Genomic DNA, 18970 nt, shown 5'->3' with positions numbered 1-18970 from the left:
ATACCTTTCTTTGGCGTATCCAAATTGCCAGCATCACTATTCTTGCACTTTGGGGCCATGATAAAGTAAAATAAGGATGACCTGAACACAAACACTGTGATACCAGTTGCTCTGATAATCGAGATGCTACTAAATGACTAACGGGTCATTTATACAGCGTGGACACGCTGGACAAAGGGATGGTTCATTTCCCAGGTGAGATGGAGCAGGGTAGCACAAGATGTCATCACACTACTCAGATCGGCAAGCAATTTTAAATGTATGAATTGTTTATTTCTGGAATTTTCCATTTAATATTTTTGGACCAGGGTTGGCTGTGGGTAACTGAAACCATGGAAAGCAAAACCATGGATAAGGGAAGACTACTGTGATTTAATTTTATACACTACCAGATTAAAGTATAACTTGTAGATTCATGGTTTTATTTGTTGGAAACATCAGTTTATTCAAGAATATCTTTCCTTAAATAGCTTGAATTAAAAATTTTGTATTTTTTAAAAGATTATCTTAAAAGCAACCAAAAAACTATAAAATACTCAAGAATAAATCTAACAAATCATGTGCAAGGCCTCAAGACAGAAAATTATAAACCCTTACCAAAAGATATTTTAAAAGAACTAAATAAATGGAGCTATATACTATTCTCATGAATGGGAAGAATCAATATCATTTTAAAGTATTGAAATTGGTTTCCCATTATCCTGACAGCCTGATTCTAAAATTCGCGTGGAATTGCAGGGGGAAGGGGGTGGGGCAAAACTAAGACAGTTCTGAAGGAGGAGAACCTGTCAGGAGGATTTGCCTTGTGTGATGGAGCCATATCAGAAAGCTGCTGTAATGAAGACAGTGTAGCTTTAACGGAGAGACAGACAAATTGGCAAAATGGCAGAGAGGTCAGAAACATGTCCACGTATATCTGCAGATTGAGCACATTGCACAGAACCACAGGTCAGCAGGGAAATGACGGCCCCATTGAAAAATGGAGCAGGACAATTTTTATTCATAGGGGGAAATGAAATTTTATTCATGTCTAATATCACACAAAAATCAATTACAGATGGACTGGGAACTTAAATGAGAATTCTTGCTCATCAAAATACACCTTAAAGAGAGTGAAAAGAGAAGGCACAAAATGGAAACAGATGTAACACATTTGACAAAGACCTAGGTTCCAGAATACATCAAGAAATCCTGGGGCTGGCCCAGTGGTGCAGGAGTTAAGTTTGCACGCTCCGTTTCGGCTGCCTGGGGTTTGCAGGTTTGGATCCTGGGCGCAGACCTACACACTGCTAGTCAAGCCATGCTGTGACAGGTGTCCCACATATAAAGTGGAGGAAGATGGGCACAGATGTCAGCTCAGGGCCAGTCTTCCTCAGCAAAACGAGGAGGATTGGCAGTAGATGTTAGCTCAGGGCTAATCTTCCTCAAAAAAAGAAAAAAAAAAGAAGAAATCTTAAAAATTAATAAGGAAAAGGCAACAACTCAATAGAAAAAGTGGGCAAAAGACATGAAAAGGCATTCCCCGAAGACGAAAGCTACACAGTGAATAAATCTTTGAAAAGACTGTAAATTGGTACAACCACTTTGGGAATCAGTTTGGGGTTATCCAGTAAAGTTGAAAGTGAGCATGTATCTTGTGACCTAGCACAGAGCATAACCCTTCCTTCCTGGTGGGCCCACTAAAGACACTTGCCATGTGCACCGCAAGGCATATACAAGAACGTTCTCAGCAATTTCGTTTGTAATGAGGAATAAAAGAGTAAACAGCCCACTGTTTATCAACAAGAGAATGTTAAATTGTGTTGTAGTATGCACTATACACAGCGGCAACAGTGGATGAATCTCACAGTTATAATGTTGAGGGTGAAAAAAATAACAGAAAAATACACACCATACCCTTCCATTTATATGAAGTTTAAAAGCATGCAAATCTAGACAATATATTGTTTAGTGATGCTTATATATTTGTAAATCTATAGATGAAAGAAAGGAAAGGATAAGCACAAAATCCAGGTCTGTGGTTACCTCCATGAGGGTGGGGGATAGGGAGGCGATGGAGGGGCCTGTGGAGCATCACTCACTTCGGAGGAGTTTGGCTGGAGTAACTTTGCTGCCCACCCACCAGCTGATACTTTTACCAGACGAGTACTTTTCCATAGTCAGAGTATTTCTGAGTAGGGCAGTGCCCAAAATGAGAAAACCTGTTTGGGGAGCTTTTCCCCTGTTAAAAGTATGACTAGAAGGAGGAGTGTTGGGGTTAGTGGGACATCACTTCCTCATCCCTGTGTCTGGTTCAATGCAGGATCAATGCCACTGAAGTCAGTTCAGAAATGTTTACTACACCCCAGTATGTGCTAGGGACTATGTTAGGACCTGGAATACAAAGATAGATAAAAATACAAAGATTAGCAGTGGGAGAGAGGGAGCTAAGGCAGATAGCTAATTGGCCAAGGGATGTCCTGGGTGGATTTCTGACGAGATCTTTGGCCCAGTTGAGATGAGTGGTAGGGAGGCCGGGGGAGGTTTTTTGGAGGAGACTGTACCTCTTAAGCGGAGTCTTGAAAGAAGAGTTGGAGTTAGTGAGAGGCAGAAGGGAAGACAGACTCATTCCAAGCAGAGGGAACTCCAGTGATAAAGATACGCAGGGGAGATCTATGCTGTTCTGGAGCCTACACCTTGAGTTGGGGCCTAGAGAGATGAGCCTGGAGGGTTGAGTCGGGTTCCATGTCCTGCAGAGATGGGAGCCCACCAAGTGCACTTAGGTAGGGGAGTGAGAGGACCAGTACCTCTAGAACCCGCATCCTAGACAAGATGAGCAGAGAGGCTGGTTAGGAGGCTGCGGCAGTGGTCCAGGGAAAGTTGAGGAGTAGGAAGTGTAATGAAGAGACGAAGAGGAGGATGTGGATCAAGAAATGTTTAGGAGGCAAAACTGGCAGCACATGGTGGTGGATTGGCTGTAGTGATTGAAGAACAGGAAGACTTTCGGATGACAAGGCAGAGCCCGCTAACGTAAGACGCCAAACAGGATCCTTGATCCATTCCTGGGATTTACCAGTGCGGCCAGGATCCAAGTGAGGCCTCCTGTTGGCTTTCTGGTGATTTGTAACATTAATCTGCAGATGCAACACATGGCGCTCAGTACATTTATGGCTCTGTGATTCTGCACGTTCATGCTGAAGCTCAGTAGCAGCCTAACAAAAATATGTCTTTGTTATTAAAATACTCTTCCTTGAAAAAATTCAATTTCCAATGTAACGTCTCCAAGATTAGTTCGTAGAAGAGGCAGTGAATGATCACTATAATTATAACATCCCGCCTAGAAGGCTGACCCAGTTGCGTCTTAAGGTTTCCTTTGCTGCTTAAAAAAGTGCTTTTTATAATTTTATCATTTAAACAAGAGCAACACATTTTATTTGTAATTGTAGGTGAGAATTGTGTTTAGTGCACGCGGGTTGTATTTGTTTAATGGAATGCGTTTTTCAAAAGCAAGATAGAATATTTGTTAAAGGCTTCATTCTCAAAAGCATAATTTAAATGATGTTGGTCACTTTTGTGACCAGAACTATACATGTAGGTCATGAAGTTCACTCTTAGGTTTGTCCCATCCCTTGGCTCAGAGAATAATAACCTTCAGGACAGAAAAGATCCTGCAGTGTTTCTAACTGGTTGGGTTAAGTATAGATCTACGCTCCCTTCCACCCACCCCCACTCAAAGGAGGGGAAACGATGCCTTGCCTCATAATTTGCTGTCCCTGGTGCCTAAGAAGTGGCTTGGCTGAAAAGATGCCTCAAAAAAGGAGTTTAGTCAAACCACCAGTTAACTCAATTAAATAACTTGTTTAATTTTTTCCGCACTTCTAAATTAAATAGTTTTTAAATAGAATTACGCAAACAGCATTTTTTACCATTGTTTAAAATAATAGCAAAAGCATAAATGAAACTGCTATCTTGTATAATATAGTTATCCCCTAAGATTTGAGACCTTTTTTTAAACTTACTTACCTATTTATTTTCATTTTTTTCCAGTTTTTTTGAGATATAATTGACATACAGTACTATATAAGTTTAAGGTGTACAGCATAATGGTTTGACTTACATATATTCTGAAATGATTACCGCAACAAGTTTAGTTAACATTCATCATCTCATATCGATACAATAAAAAGAGAAAGCAAAAAAAAGAGAATAACCCGTTTTTCCTTGTGATGAGAGCTCTTCGGATTTACTCTTTCATACATATCATATCATACAGCAGTGTTAACTATAGTCCTGATGCTGTGCATTCTACATGCATCCCTGGTACTTCTTTATCTTGTAACTGGAAGTTTGTGCCTTTTGACCAACTTCCTCCAATTCCTCCCCCACCCCCCAACCTTGGTAACCACAAATCTGATCTCTGTTTCTATGCGTTTGGTGTTTTGTTGGTTTTTTTTAGATTCCACATATAAGTGAGATCATGCAGTATTTGTAGTGATCCCGTAAGATTTAAGAGAGCTTTTGAGCCTCAGTAATTGTCTCCACCAAATCTTTAGTAATCACACTAACCAGGAAGCCCCTAAAATAGCTTTAAAGTTAGAGTTCTTTGTCGTTCATGACCACCAAAACAGAGTAATCACGTTCTCTTTATTCATGGCGTCTTGCTGCAAAGATTATAGACAGAGATGTCTCCATTTCAGGCATGCATAAGAGCAACCATTAAACAGGAAATGCAAGTCCCATTAAACCCCACATGGCTTTCCTATCCCCAGACAACCAGCCCACTGAGATGGTCCCTTGGGCTGTGTCTTCACAGGATGTGGGAATTTGTTCATCGGATTTGTCCATCTGATTCTCCATGGCCAGCATCCCCAGCTCCCCCTCCAGCTTGAACCCAGAGGCTTAGTTCAAAAAGCTGTGCTGCCAAAGTCAGGCCAAACCCTAAGGTGCTTGTGGAGAACCAGCCGCGGCGTCAGTGTTGACATCGGCCCCAGTGTCTACCACAGCCTCTAGAGTCGCCTGATCCTGGGTTCAGATCCTGGCTCTTCCACATTCTAGCTGTAGGGCTTTGGGCAAATAACTGAACTCTCCGAACTTCATAAAAAGGGGGGATGATAATAACAGGGTTGTTGAGAGGATGGAACTGGCCAGCTTGCATGAAGCCCAGGGCCTCGCTGAGCAAACACTCAGGACGTGTCAGCCATTAGCGTTAATATTAAGCAGATTAAGACTTTCACCTTTTCAAGTGTTTTAACTTTTAAGTTTAAACGAATAGTAATTTATTGTCAGAGATTAATGGAAAGCTAGAACATTCCACATTTCAGAGCGGTGCCACTTAAAATTTTAAAAAATATATGTATATATATATATATTTTAAAAACGTATTCTTCTCCTTTTAGGCCAATTGTGTCTGAGAGAAATGAACTTCTCATTCAGTTTTTGTCAGACTTAAGTTTAACTGCAGATGGATTTATTGCTCACTACCAATTCAGGCCCAAAAAATTGCCCGCAACTACAGTACCACCTGTTACCACCACGTTCCCTGTAACTACAGGTAAGTTCCTCGGTTTTGAAGTTTGTACACCAACTTGAGGAGTATAAGAAACATTTTTTGAATTAGAAAAAAAATTAAATAAGAGGAAGATACCGGAAACTAAAATAAAGTTGAATAAGATGAAAATTTATGAAAGAGAATAATATGACTCCACTAATGAAGGCAGAGTATAAGGTGTAACAATGCTTATTTGCTAATAACTTTTAAATGTTATCTAAGAAAATTATGACCACTTAAAAATTACTAGGAACCCTATTATAGCCGTAGGTCATGGTAAGCCTAATTTTTCTTTTCTGTCACATAAAATTATGCTTTTCTTTTTATTACATAGAATTGTAGTATTTTAGGTTAAAACTCTAGGGCCTTGATGCCTGCCTGTTTCACTTCTGCCAGTCTTTGGTTGGGCTTTTTTTGCTTTGCTCCAAAATGTATCATACAAAATATATTATTTTTTCAAATTGGAGTAAATCGAACAAAAATATTCGATGTATTACAAAAGTCGGTTGGGAAACTCTGGTTTAGGGCATGATCGGAGACGCAGGAGTGGGTCCCTGTCTAGTCTCTACATCCTGTTGGCTCCACCCACGGGACTTTCAGGCCTCAGATCTCAAAGTCCAATTTGAGGGAGGAGAACACAAGTAGGGAGGAGGGATCTAAGGTTAAGGTATGAAATAGCCTGAAGTAAGCCCGGTTTTCTTGCTCACCGTTTTCTGCGTGCATCCAGCATAAGGCCTTGCTGAGTACAGATGCTTCGAGAAGGGCTGACCTTTCCGGGCACTCCACCAGTGTGCCACCTCGTGGCCTGGAGGAGTACTGCCTCGTGTTCCTGCAGTGTTTCTCCAGCTCATCTCAGGGGACCGGGATGTTCTTGTTCTTTCCAGTGAATTGTCGGGCTGCACTCACGGTGCTGATGATTCCCGAGCTTTTATCCCCAGTCATAATCTTTCTCTGAAATTTCAAACATGGATTTATAATTATCTCCTTGAGTTTTTCGACTGCTTGTCGTTTAAATTAAAATGTGTCAAACTCAACTCGTTTTTATCACACTATTTTCTGCCTCACACCTGCTTGTCCACCTGTTTCCCTGAGCATGGTCCACAGCATCAGAGCCACACTCTTAGGGTCATCTTTGACTTCCTCTGTCTTACGTCCCCACTGCATGCCCCACCGCCACACACACACAGCAGACCACGTGGTTCTCCCACTTAAATTCATTGTCTACACCTGTGCTGTCCAAAAGGCTAGCCACTATTGAACATTTGACGTGTGGCTAGTGATACCGAGGAACTGAATTTTTAATTAAATTGTTTTAAAAGCCTCATGTGGCTAGTGGCTACCATATTGGACAGCACAGGAGCCAAACTCCTTCACGTGGTATGTAAGACCCTTCGCACTTTGTCCCCAGCCCCTTTCTAGCTTCATCTTTAGGCCCTACCACCTCTCTCCTTACGCTCTATGTGTTATGGAGTTCATCCTAAGTGCGGAGGAAGCTGATGGTGGATTTAAGCACAGTCCAGGATTACATGCACACTTTATGAAGATCATTCTGGCCACTGGGAAGTGAATGGATTGTAGGGGTCAGGGGGCTCAGCAGGTTCCTGTGGCTGTCCAAGTGAGCTGTGCTCTGATGGAAATACAGAGATAGTCAAGAGGTGTTGACTGTTGCGCAAGCCAGGGACCTTGGAGGATGTTGACAGGCCTTGGTGATTAATTTGACTAGGAGATCAGAGAGTTGTCAAGAACGCCTCCCAGATGCCTGGCTCGCACAACTCAGGGGTAATGTTACTGTTCACTGAAGGCGAGAACTGGGTTTAGGGGTAGATCCGTAAGTCCAGCTGTGACCTTGTTGGGTTTGAGGTGTCTGTGAGACACTCAAGTGGAGACGTCATGTGCACAGTTAGATCTATGGGCCTCCAGACCAAAAGAGAGATTTAAGCAAGAGATTTAAATTTGAGAATCATCAACATATACATGGTTGATACCATGATCTAGAAAGAGATTGCCTAGGGAGAGGTTAGGGCTGGAATTAACTCCCTAGAAACTCTCACTTTTTAAAGAGGAGGGCATACTGGCAAAGGAGATTGAAAAGGAACGGCTGAGAAGGAGGAAGGAAAACCGGGAACGTGTGTCATGGAAGCCGTGGCAAAGAACGTTTTAAGAAGGGAGTGGTCAGTGGAGCCAGGTATTGATGAGACTTCAGATGAGGGAAGGAGTAAAATGTTTCCATTTGGTTCTGTGACATGGAGGCTCCTAGAGAGGCTGGCAAGAGTTGTGTGAGTGGAGCTGTGCAGGCAGAAGCCAGACAGAGTGGGCTGAGGGGCATATGGAACAAGGTGGAGAAATTGAGACAGGACGTTCCAGCAACTCATTCCATAAGTTTGGCCCTAAAGGAGAGAGAGAAGCCTTGAGAGTCTTGAACATGTTAATGCTAATGGGAAGTAGCCAGCAAGAAGGAGAATGTAATGGCACACAGAAGGAATAAACTGAGGAGGAAATTTCTACAAAGGTGGGAGGGTCTGGGCTCCAGAGGACTCACAGAAGGATAGACCTTAGACCAGAGATGGGTGACCTCCTCTCTCAGGGGAGGAGAGGAAGAGAGGGTACAGATAAAGACAACTGGAAGGTTTGTGGGGGTCTTGAGGACATTTTCTTCTATGATCTGTGATCTCTCAAGAAAATGGGCAAAGTCACCTGCTGAGAATGAGAAGGAGTTAGGAGCACTGAGGGGTTAGGAGAACAGGAAAGAATTTGAAAAACAGCTCTGGAAATTGGAGTAAGTTGATCCACCAAACAGCTTGTCGCTTTGATGAAGGTCCATTTGTGTACTCAGCTGTCTGAGTGCAGGCAGAGAAAAAACAGAGGCTCCTACAGGATTCCCACAGGGCTGAAGGACAGAGGGAAGAGGGAGTTTAAGGTATGGTCAAGAAAATGCCTGAAATAGTGGACCACGGAAACTAAGTGGAATAGCTGAGGAAGTCAAGACAAGCCAGGGTTGATGGATTAGAGGAAACGAGAGAGGTCAAGGTGTTGAACCTCTAGACATAGGGAAAAAAGTAGTCATGAGAGTAAATGAACAAATAAGCTTGAAGGAGAGGGGGCTATTCTGGATATAGGATGTCTAAATTTGAGAGATTGGAGGTGAAAGCCTTTAGCAGGTGGACATGTGAGCTTGGGACTGAGTGACGAGATGGAGCAGAGGGAAAGTCCCTGGGGAGGCAGAGGCCCCGGCATGGAGAGGGATCATCCACCAGGAGAGTGGACCCACTGAGATGGTCGCGGAGCACATAAGGAGGAAGGCTGTGAACCTGGTGCCACGTTGGGGAGTGCAGTGCAGGAGACAGACGACAGTAAGAGGAGGAGGGTCAGGGTGGCCAGCTGACGACTTAAAGGTGAGACAGCAGAGATCTACCCGAGGCGGAGAAGGCGCCGTTAGGACACCCACCCAGCTTCCAGACTGACCTTCCGGGGCTGACAAGGAGCTGGTTTCCAGGGGTCCACATAAAAGGATGCTCTTTCCTCAAACTGAGACGCACCTTCGCCATTACTTTTTGGCTCAGTTAATTAGGTAAATTTAGTGCCAAAGTGAGGTCCCCACCTTCTGGAACACTGTTCCTTCTAAATGTTTTCTATTCTATTTCTCCTTAAAATATATATATATATATTTAAGCTATGGTATGTATTTTAACATTAAATTGTATATGTTTTAATATTGTAATCCACTTCAGATCGTTTTTGGAATTAAGTAGGGATACAAATTAAGAGTAAATAATAAATTCACAGCAGAAGCAGCAGAACATATTAGAAGGACGATATGACAACTGCAAAATCCTACCCAGCGAGTATAATTCTGTTACCATTGTTTTGTTTCATTCTTCCCAGCATATTGCCGCATATAAGTGAATAATGAGCAAATATTTTTTAAACAGTTTTAATGATGATAAGGGGGATTACATATTTTCATCTTGTTAACCTAGGGTTTCTCAGCCTAGCACTGTTTACATTTTGGGCTAGATACTTCTTTGTTGTGAGGGGCTGTCCTGTGCATCGCAGGATGGTTAGCAGCACCCCTGGCCTCTGCCCAGCAGATGCCAGGAGAACCCCCTAGTCATGACAACCAAAACTTGCCAAATGTCACCTACAGGGGTGAAATCAACCCTGGTTCAGAACCACTGTGTTTATCTATTTAGTTTTACTTTTACATTTGTCTGCTTCTCAGTTTTTAAGGTACTATAGCCAATGACAGGCTCAAACCCAAATATTTAGTGATTAGTTGCATCTAATTACAGATGCAACACAGGTTACATATGAGCGGTGTTTCTAAAAACTTGTACCACTCACATTTGGGCAATTGCATGTTTTAAATGTACCAAGAACACTCCCTCCGTCCTCAGGGGGAACACCATACGATTCCTTTCGTAAAGTGAAGAATTAACCTATATTTTCTGAGTTCACATTTGCTGTGCTGGATTTTTCTACGCAAGGCACATGGAGGCTATATCTATTTTGGGTTATAGTGCTATTTATATATAAAAGAAGAGAATAGGGCTCCATTTAGGTTATCTTTCATCTCAGGTTTAAAATTCAGCAGAGGATATTGAGTTGCACGGAGGAAATGAGAGCAGCAACTGGTAGCATGAAGAATTTCTTATGCTTGCTTTTTAATTATTTCATCGCAGTGACAGATCGGTGGCTCAGGGAAATAACTGGGAACGTTACATTGATGGGTTCAGATCTAAACGTCAGTTATACTGAATTCATTTTCCTGACCCTTATGTCTTTCTCCTTTGCGTTAAGATTTAAAGCCCACTGTGGCCCTGTGTCAACAAAAGTGTAGACGGACGGGGACTCTGGAGAGCAATTATTGTTCAAGTAACTTTGGTAAGAAATAAAACCCAGGCTTTTCTCTTTAACCAGAAACTTGAGACTGCGTGCTTGGCCTCAAAGGAATTGCCGTGAATGTGATCGTGAAAGTTCAGTAACGCTCTTCATTTACCCAAGAAAGTATTTCCCAACAAACTGAGGTGTGCTGACCTGTGTTTTCACAACAGAGAGAAATATGTATTCAGAAAATACACTCTTCACAGAAACTTACTAATTTGACCCCCGCTACATGATACTGCTGCTCTGTGGATTCTGGCTGGCTCAGTGTTCCTGAAAGACCCTGTATACTTTTCTCCTCACATATTTCTCATGTTCTGAGCATTTTTTCACACATCTGTAATTCAACTTAATTAAAAACATATCTGAGCTGGCCTCTCTCAGAAGAAATTCAGGTATTTCCTCTGTAGTGTCCTTCCAAAGTGCTAAATTAAAACTTGGAAATCTGAAATCCCTTTGGAAACTCTTATAAATTGGAACCGAGGAGATACTGCCTAATGACTTGGAATTTCTGGGAGTTTTTCCCAAATCAAAAAATTGCACTTTCCGTGAAAACCACTTAAGAGCAAAAGATACCAAATTTAATTACGTTGGTTATTTTTCTTTTAAAGATTGGCACCTGAGTTAACAACTGTTGCCAATCTTCCTTTTTTTTTCTTTCTGCTTTTTCTCCCCAAGTCTCCCCAGTACATAGTCGTATATTTTAGTTGTGGGTCCTTCTGGTTGTGCTATGTGGGACGCCACGTCAACATGGCCTGATGAGTGGTGCCATGTCCGCACCCAGGATCCAAACCAGTGAAACCCTGGGCCCCTGTACTGGAGCACGTGAACTTAACCACTCGGCCATGGGGCCGGCGCCTATGTTGGTTATTTTTTAAAGGAACATTTAAGAAAAGTCTTATCCGGAAACAAAAGTTGCTATGACCTAAATAGATTGCCAAACAAAGGGCCTTCCCGAAGAGGTTCTGCTTGCTTTTTCTGCACCTCAAAGTGGTGTGTCCGCAGCCCGGACGAACTGTGCAGTAGTGCAGGCATGAAGGCCCTGCAGAGTCTGGGGCCCACATCTTCCTGCAGTTTGCGTGCTGAAACTCAAACAGCTGGCGTAAACGTGAAAACAAACAGCACCAGCTGTCACTGACACCCCATCCAGTTAGCCTTCTGAAGGGGGTGCTTAGGGGGATCACCCTCCCCGCCCTCGGGAGCCACTGATGTCCCTTGGCTACAGACTGACGTTTTGCAGTGAGCACTCATCCCCAGGAGTCAAAGTATAAGGTATGATGAGAATTCTGATTTTTTTTTTTTGGTGATCGCTCGGCAAGCTGTGCTAGGTCTGCGCCCAGGATGCAAACCTACAAACCCCAGGCCACCGAAGCAGAGCATGCGAACTTAACCACTGTGCCTCTAGGCCAGCCCCGAGAATTCTGATTTTAGGAGCTTTGCACACTACATGAGCAGCGAGTTCTCACTCTATCCTGAAGGGCTTTTATCAGCCAAGTCCAAACCGTGATTTATTCTGTTGTGACTCACTCATGTGACAAGATGACCAAATACTATCACTGCTGGCCCATTGGTTCTCTACCAGGGTTGGTAACACTCCTCTAGGGGCAGCTTTTGCTTGTCACAGTAACTGAGGAGTGCTACTGGTTTTTCTGCACAGGGACAGGGCTCATAAAAAAGTCATTCAGGGGGCCAGCCCGGTGGCGTAGTGGTTGAGTTTGTGCACTCTGCTTTGGAGGCTCAGGGTTTCCCGGTTCAGATCCCGGGCGTGGACCTACACACTGCTCATCAAGCCATGCTGTGGTGGCATCCCACATACAGAATAGAGAAAGATTGGCACAGATGTTAGCTCAGGGCCAATCTTCCTTTAAAAAAGAAAAAGTCCTTCAGTGCAAGTCCTGCACCACACATTATTGTCCCCCCAAATTACCAAAAGTACCAGTTTGAGAAACACAGCATCTTTCCTTCTGTGGCTCAGAAGTGAGACTCTTTTCTCTAAGTGTCACAATGGAAAAAAAAGAGTTACATAATGAAAAGCAACTAATTTTTGCTAGAGGTTTTTTTTTTTAAAGCAAGAAAATGTTTTAAGTTATACCTCGGTTCCTTACTTTGACTTGTTAAATGAGATAAACAGGGTGGATAAGAAAGAGAATATGAAAGACCCAGAAAAAGATATTTACTGATAGAGAGAGAAAGGGACCCATGGGATGAACCAAAGTTCAAGGAGAGAGGACAGCGAAAGAGAGGGATAAGGGGAGAGACACAGAAAGGTAGATGCTCACCCGCACAGACACAAGGACTCAGATCTTCATGGCTCAAACCAGCTCTCCTCGGTATCAACACCAGACAAACTGGGTAACATTACAGCTCCATGGCCCCTTGTTCAACCTGAATTTTGGTGACACATGTACTGAATCAAATGTGATAGCTCTGTTAGGGCCCCTCTCTTTAACATTAAAATGTATCCCATCTGAAACTTAGAAGAATGTAAAATTATTTTCAGTTCTGCTTGCCTTTCCCTTCCATTATCTCAAAAGTGTTTTCTCCTGCAGTGTTGGCTGGCACTGTTATCACAACCATCACTCGAGGTGGGAGTTTGCACGCCACAGTCTCAATCATCAACATCTATAAAGAGGGAAATCTGGCAATTCAGCAGGCTGGCAAGAACATGAGTGCCAAGGTCGTTGTGGTCTGCAAGCAATGTCCTCTCCTCAGAAGAGGTGAGTAAAGAGGAAAACTTTAGTCTTTCTTCTAGGGGAGCTTGGGGACAGAGAAGGGAACAAGAGAGCCCCTCTGAGCAAGCCGTGGATCTTTCCATGCCATCACTGGTGTAGGGAAGGAAATTCAGGGCTTATGTATTGCCCACTTCTGGAATGGAAGGAAGGCCTTTGGAGTCAGGCAGAACTGGGCTCTAACCACAGGTCTTGTCATTTGTGGAAGAAAAAGAGGTAGTGGAAATGATGAATGAGTCCAAGAAGCATTTGAAAGTTGGATCACTAGGGAAAAGACATAAAAGCAGCAGTCTGGAGAAAGGGATTTTCAATTATTGCATTTAAGATGCCAATACAGTGTTTAGAGGAAAACATTCCTCTAACATTCAGGAAGCAACAGGAAGTTCAGAGCTGAAGTTCAGAAAATTCTGTATGTTAGAATTAAAGATTTGGGAATCATTTGCAGGTATAGGATCATTAAATCCATAGACAGTAATGAGTTTATTCAGAAAAATTATGGAAAAAGGAAAGTTACGCCAGAGCACATGACTTTAAAAAAAAGTTTTTAACTTATAAAAGTAATGTATGTTGCATGGTTTTTAAAAAGTTTAAATAAGTAGAGAAGGATATAAAATAAAAAGTGAGGCCCTTTCCCTTTCTCCAAAGGTACTATGAAAAGTTCCTTCTAGAATGTTCCATGAATGTAAAGCATGCACATGTGCACTTAGACAGATGGGATCATGCTATACATGTTCTACTGCAAGTTTTCGCCCACACAAGGTATATGTAGACATCTTTCCACAAACAGCTCATATAGATAGATCTCCCTGTTTCTTTGGAATGGGAATAATGCCTAGTATTCCACTGTGTGATATATCTGATTTCTCTAGTCAATCTCAGCTCATGCCTTTCTTCAGTCTTGTTGCAAACCTCTCCCATAAACAAATCAAACCAGACCACACAGACACAGAGAAATACTCACTGCATGAAAGCTTTACTGTAAATTCAGATTGTTCAGAAAAGCCATGAGCTCAGCAGCCTCACACTGACTCTTCAGAGGGAATGGCAAAGGATCTATAAAAGGTAACATTTCTCGCCAGAACTTCCAGGACAGCAAATAATTCCCGTCTAGGGACTTACTGTACGGTCTCTTAATGAAGCTGGCAGTCCAGGCTTCAGGTGGCAGCCACTGCCCAGCTTACCACGCTTTCACAGGCTCAGACCATGATGATGACAGTGTTAGCCCACGAAGGAAGGATTATGCAGAGGAAAAGGAAACATGTATTTCTCTATGACACACAAGGGCAGAGGGAGAATGGAGGAGGTGGTAGTACACACCTCTTTATGACATTTTCTGAGGCAATATAAATCTTCAGAGTTGACCCAACATACCTCAGCTTGGGCCCCAGTCTGGGCCCAGCTTAGCCAGACACACTGATGTATTAAAAAATGGTATAACAGAGATCAGTACCTTTCAGTACCTGTTTTTTCCAAGGGACTATGGGAATAGAAAGAAGTATGTAAGCCAATCATGCCCTCAAGAAACTTACATAGTGTACATGCTTGAGATGTTGAAACAAGTTCAAGACAGCAGCAGAAGAGAGCGGATCATTAGCTGCCAAATGCCTGGGAAGTCCGGAAGCATTATGGGACTGTGAGAGGCCGTCGGAACATGGCGTGTCAGGGAGCACTGGGGGCCCCCGCGGAAGGAGAACCTTTCACATGAACACTGCGCATGGTTCATGGTAGACAGGAAAAACAGCAGACGTGCAGCAGGGCAGAGCAGGGCACGCCTGGGTCTAACCCTTCCACCCAGTTTCCTAGTGTTCGCAGAGCTGGAATGTATTACTCAGTGGAACTTAGTTTTTTGCTGATGAGAGTCTTAAACCAGATTTTATCCTAGATAGAATAAAAGTATAATTATATTACTTACACTTTGTCTAGAGGTAAATTATAGTCTAAGTTGTTTCAAACCAACACTCAAGAGAGAAAAAAATTGATTTTCTCTTTCTTTAGGTCTAAATTACATTATTATGGGCCAAGTGGGTGAAGATGGGCGAGGCAAAATCATGCCAAACAGCTTTATCATGATGTTCAAGACCAAGAACCAGAAGCTCCTGAATGCCTTGGAAAACAAGCAGTGTTAACAGCGGACCGTGTCCAGTGGAGCTGCGTTCTGTCACTGCCTTTGGGAGATCTATTTTTTTCTCAGTAGGAAAAAACACATCTTATAAAGTTAAATATTGAGCATTCAGAAAGATTTACTCTTCACATGCTGTAGGTGTGAGACCTCCACTATCGCTGATGGAAGTTCCGTTCCGGCACCGAGAGGAGCAGACAGCTGATCGAAAACCTGCAGTTTCGTGCGGCCGTAGGAGACTGAATGTATCAAGCACTGACAGTTTGGAAGCAGTTTATTCATACATCGCTGTAAAAGGGTATTTTAGAAATGGGTTGTGTGAAGATGTGAAAAAGAGATTTTATGCGTGCAATATTTATAGTGATATTTGTTTTACCTTCAAGCATTTGCTCCGACGTGTTATATTCTTCTCTTGCATTTTTTTAAATCAATGCTTAATAAAATATTTTTAAATGACTATATAGCAGACATTAAACTTGTTTTTGTAGAAAGTGGGACAACTGAACGAAGAATAGTCCCTGGTACTTACATACAAGGTTGTCTTTGTAGCAGTTTACACTATGCTAAAAAAGTTAGCAGTTCCCAAATTTCAGGGCCTGGACGGATCCAGTAATGTAAATACACGAATTCTCTGCAGAACCAGAGAATGTTCGAGCTCGAGTGCTATCCCTCGGGGCTCTAGTGCAACCCCCTCGTTTTGTAATAGACATTGAAGCTCAGGTATATTTGGTGACTTGTCTAGGGCACCCATCTCCCATGAGACAGAGCTGGCACCCCAACTCAGAAGCCCTAATTCCAAACCCAGTGCCCTCACTGGCACTGGAAGAGGCCCTCTCTGCCCCAGAGGAAAGCCCGCTTATCCGGATTGCAGAGTTCAGTCCTTGTTTTTCTAGGCTAAATCCTAATAGGTCATTTTAAAGGACTTGGAATTAGAGGTGAGCCCGACGCCCGTCTCCTGTTCATCCCCGGGTAACTGGATCAGGCTGAAGCAGCTAGGATGGATTCTGCCATTGCCTTTGAAAAGTCTGTTCTCACTCCCTCGAGGAAGAACAGTGACAGGGCTCCCAGCACGTGCACAGGGCTGCTGGGAATGCAGCTGTACTTGCAACGCCTGTGGACACCAGCCCCTGCAGGAGGTTGCCAGCCGGAAGCTTTGGGAGAAGGGACAGCCATCCCTCTCCGAAGAAGGTAGAAAGAACTTTAGAGATGAACAAAGACTTGGGTCACCATGTCTCCCTAGTAGAAGCAACGTTCTAGAAATAAGGGAAAATATTCTTGTGGTGAAAACAATAATTCCCAGCCTTAGAGGTGACCAGACATTCAAAGGGCTGCAAAATGGAAGTTCAAACTTTCTGTTCTGGCAGCAAGTGAGCAGAAGGAAGCAAAGAATGGGGGCTGGCTGGCAGGGTCGGGAGTCATTCCTAGGCTCTCCCTCGAGGATGCCCATCAGCACCAGAGATTTCCCCAGCTGAGGAAGTGGATGAACTAGAGGACACGGGGTTGTCTTCACTGGCCAGCGCCGCTTTTAGCAAGGGCCTCTCAACCAGATGGACTTCACAGAGCGGCTGCGTCCAACCAGGGTGTTACTATGGGATCCTGACTGATTCCAACCTTGTCGAGGCAAGTTAGTTCCTTTCGAGAATGCGTGTTATGGGACCTGGGAGTGATTCCTAAAGAGTTCAGTATTTCTTGCGTTTTACTAGAACTTCTCACTGGCACAGTCTGGGCAGCGTGCCTACACCTCTCAGTGCCTGCATTGCCAGTGGAGAGACTTTCCAGGTTTCTGAGCGGGGGCTTGAGTGACACTCTAGGTAAAAATTGGGAAAAGTAGTCCAAACTATTTGTCCCATTGACATTCTGACACAAGACTTACAACTAGTTAAGGGGTTAATGGTTAATAATAAATAAATAAATAATAATAATAATAATAAATAATAAAACATACGGCCCTGGTTTGTCTTTTAATTCAGTTATTCAAAACAGAGAAAAGCTGAGCAGTGAGGCCAGTCTTTCTGGTCCAACAACCATTCCTTAATTTCTTTCTTGTTTATTAAGTCATTTATTTTGACTGAACTTCAGTTTCCTGAGTTATAAATTGAAGGTGTTTGGCTAAATAACTCTGGGCTTCCGTACTAGTTTCTCTTTTAGGGATTATTTCTTTTTCAAATTTTATTCTTTTTCAAGAATAATTGAGAAACGTTTGTTTTTGTTTTTAGGTTTTTGTCCTTGGGAAATCAAACACACATGGCAAACAAATGGGTGACCATACTAAGACATCACAAAACGTTTCAGAATTATAAACTATTCTGATGTTTCAGAGGGTCCTGCTAGCTTAATTTTCATCCTTTGAATTCAATTCAATTTCTGTAGCAAAAATATAGGAATCTTGGGGCCGGCCCTGTGGTGTAGTGGTTAAGTTCGGTGCACTCCACTTCAGCAGCCCGGGTGCACGGGTTCGAATCCCAGACGTGGACCTACGTCACTCGTCAACCATGCTGTGGTGGTGACCCACATATGAAATAGAGGAAGGTTGGCACAGCTGTTAGCCCAGGGTGAATCTCCCTAGGAAAAAAAATAGAAGAATCTTGCAGTGTTCCCAGATCTTAAGTTCTGTTATATTACTTATTTACTTGAAGGTTAACCTTTGTTGGAAGAAATTTACGTTCTTTTTTAATTTTAAAATTTTTCTTTTTTGAGGAAGATTATCCCTGAGCTCACATCTGCTGCCAATCCTCCTCTTTTTGCTGAGGAAGACTGACCCTGAGCTACCATCCATGTCCATCTTCCTCCACTTTATAAGTGGGACGCCTACCACAGCATGGCGTGCCAAGCAGTGCCATGTCCACACCCAGGATCTGAACTGGCGAACCCCAGGCCACTAAAGTAGAATGTGTACACTTAACCACTGTGCCACCAGGCTGGCCCCAAAATTTACCTTCTGTTTTTACTTCCTGTAGGAAAGTACTGCCAGGCTCCATTATACCTTCTGGACTGTTGAAATAAAATAAACAAATGACAAAAATCTTCTTTAAAGAAAAGCCCTATAATAACACATCTGCTAATCAGGAAGCTCGAATGAGAATTAAGGAATATTAACCAGAAACTCCTTTTGCTTGAATTTGTGGACGTATTTATATAAGTGCAAACAAATTTGCAGAAAAGTAAATTCAAGTAGAAAACAAACATTTAAAGAAAAAAAAGTTTTGTCCTAAGTGTTCTAAGGCCCTTATATTGAGAGAGAGAAGGATAAAAATATTGATTAATTTAAGACTTTGATAACTTAAGTATTTACATTAAAATATCTAGGGTAACCATAAAAGAATATAGAGTTTGAAAATTTAGAACTAGCAGAGAAAAAAAAAGAAGTCAAGAAATTAAAGAAAGTGAAATAAGGGAAAATAGTACAAAATATGATGGTAGAAATACAAATATATCAATAATTTCAATATATAAAACCAGCGTAAATACTTGTGTTAAAAGTCAAATATTACCAGACTGGATTAGAAAAACAAATTCCAATTATATGCTATTTGAAAGAGACAGCTAAAACATAAGGGCACAGAAAAGTTGAGAGGAAAAGGATAGAAAAAGATAATTATACCAGGCAAATACTAACCAAAACAAAACTGATGTGAGTTTATTAATATTAGGAAAAAAACAGACTTTAAGGCATTGCTCAAGATGAAGAGGGTTACAAGGAGACATAGTTCTAAA

The 18970-nt window shown here is 42.4% G+C and overlaps 1 protein-coding gene across 1 annotated transcript in view; it reads left to right on the top strand.

Moving 5' to 3' along the window:
* The window catches only part of PCOLCE2 (procollagen C-endopeptidase enhancer 2), a 66602-nt gene extending 50885 nt beyond the window's left edge, over positions 1–15717 (top strand). Inside the window, exons 6-9 of the mRNA XM_023621057.2 lie at positions 5376–5530; positions 10325–10408; positions 12958–13125; positions 15133–15717. Coding sequence (XP_023476825.1) covers positions 5376–5530; positions 10325–10408; positions 12958–13125; positions 15133–15263 — 538 coding nt within the window. The 3' untranslated portion in view covers positions 15264–15717. The remainder of the gene's footprint in view (positions 1–5375; positions 5531–10324; positions 10409–12957; positions 13126–15132) is intronic.
* The last annotated feature ends 3253 nt before the right edge of the window (positions 15718–18970 follow it).

The sequence above is a fragment of the Equus caballus genome, chromosome 16, assembly GCF_041296265.1.
Source record: "Equus caballus isolate H_3958 breed thoroughbred chromosome 16, TB-T2T, whole genome shotgun sequence".
Lineage (NCBI taxonomy): Eukaryota > Metazoa > Chordata > Mammalia > Perissodactyla > Equidae > Equus > Equus caballus.
Note: the sequence above shows the minus strand (reverse complement) of the source record. Positions and strands in the feature narration are given on the sequence as shown.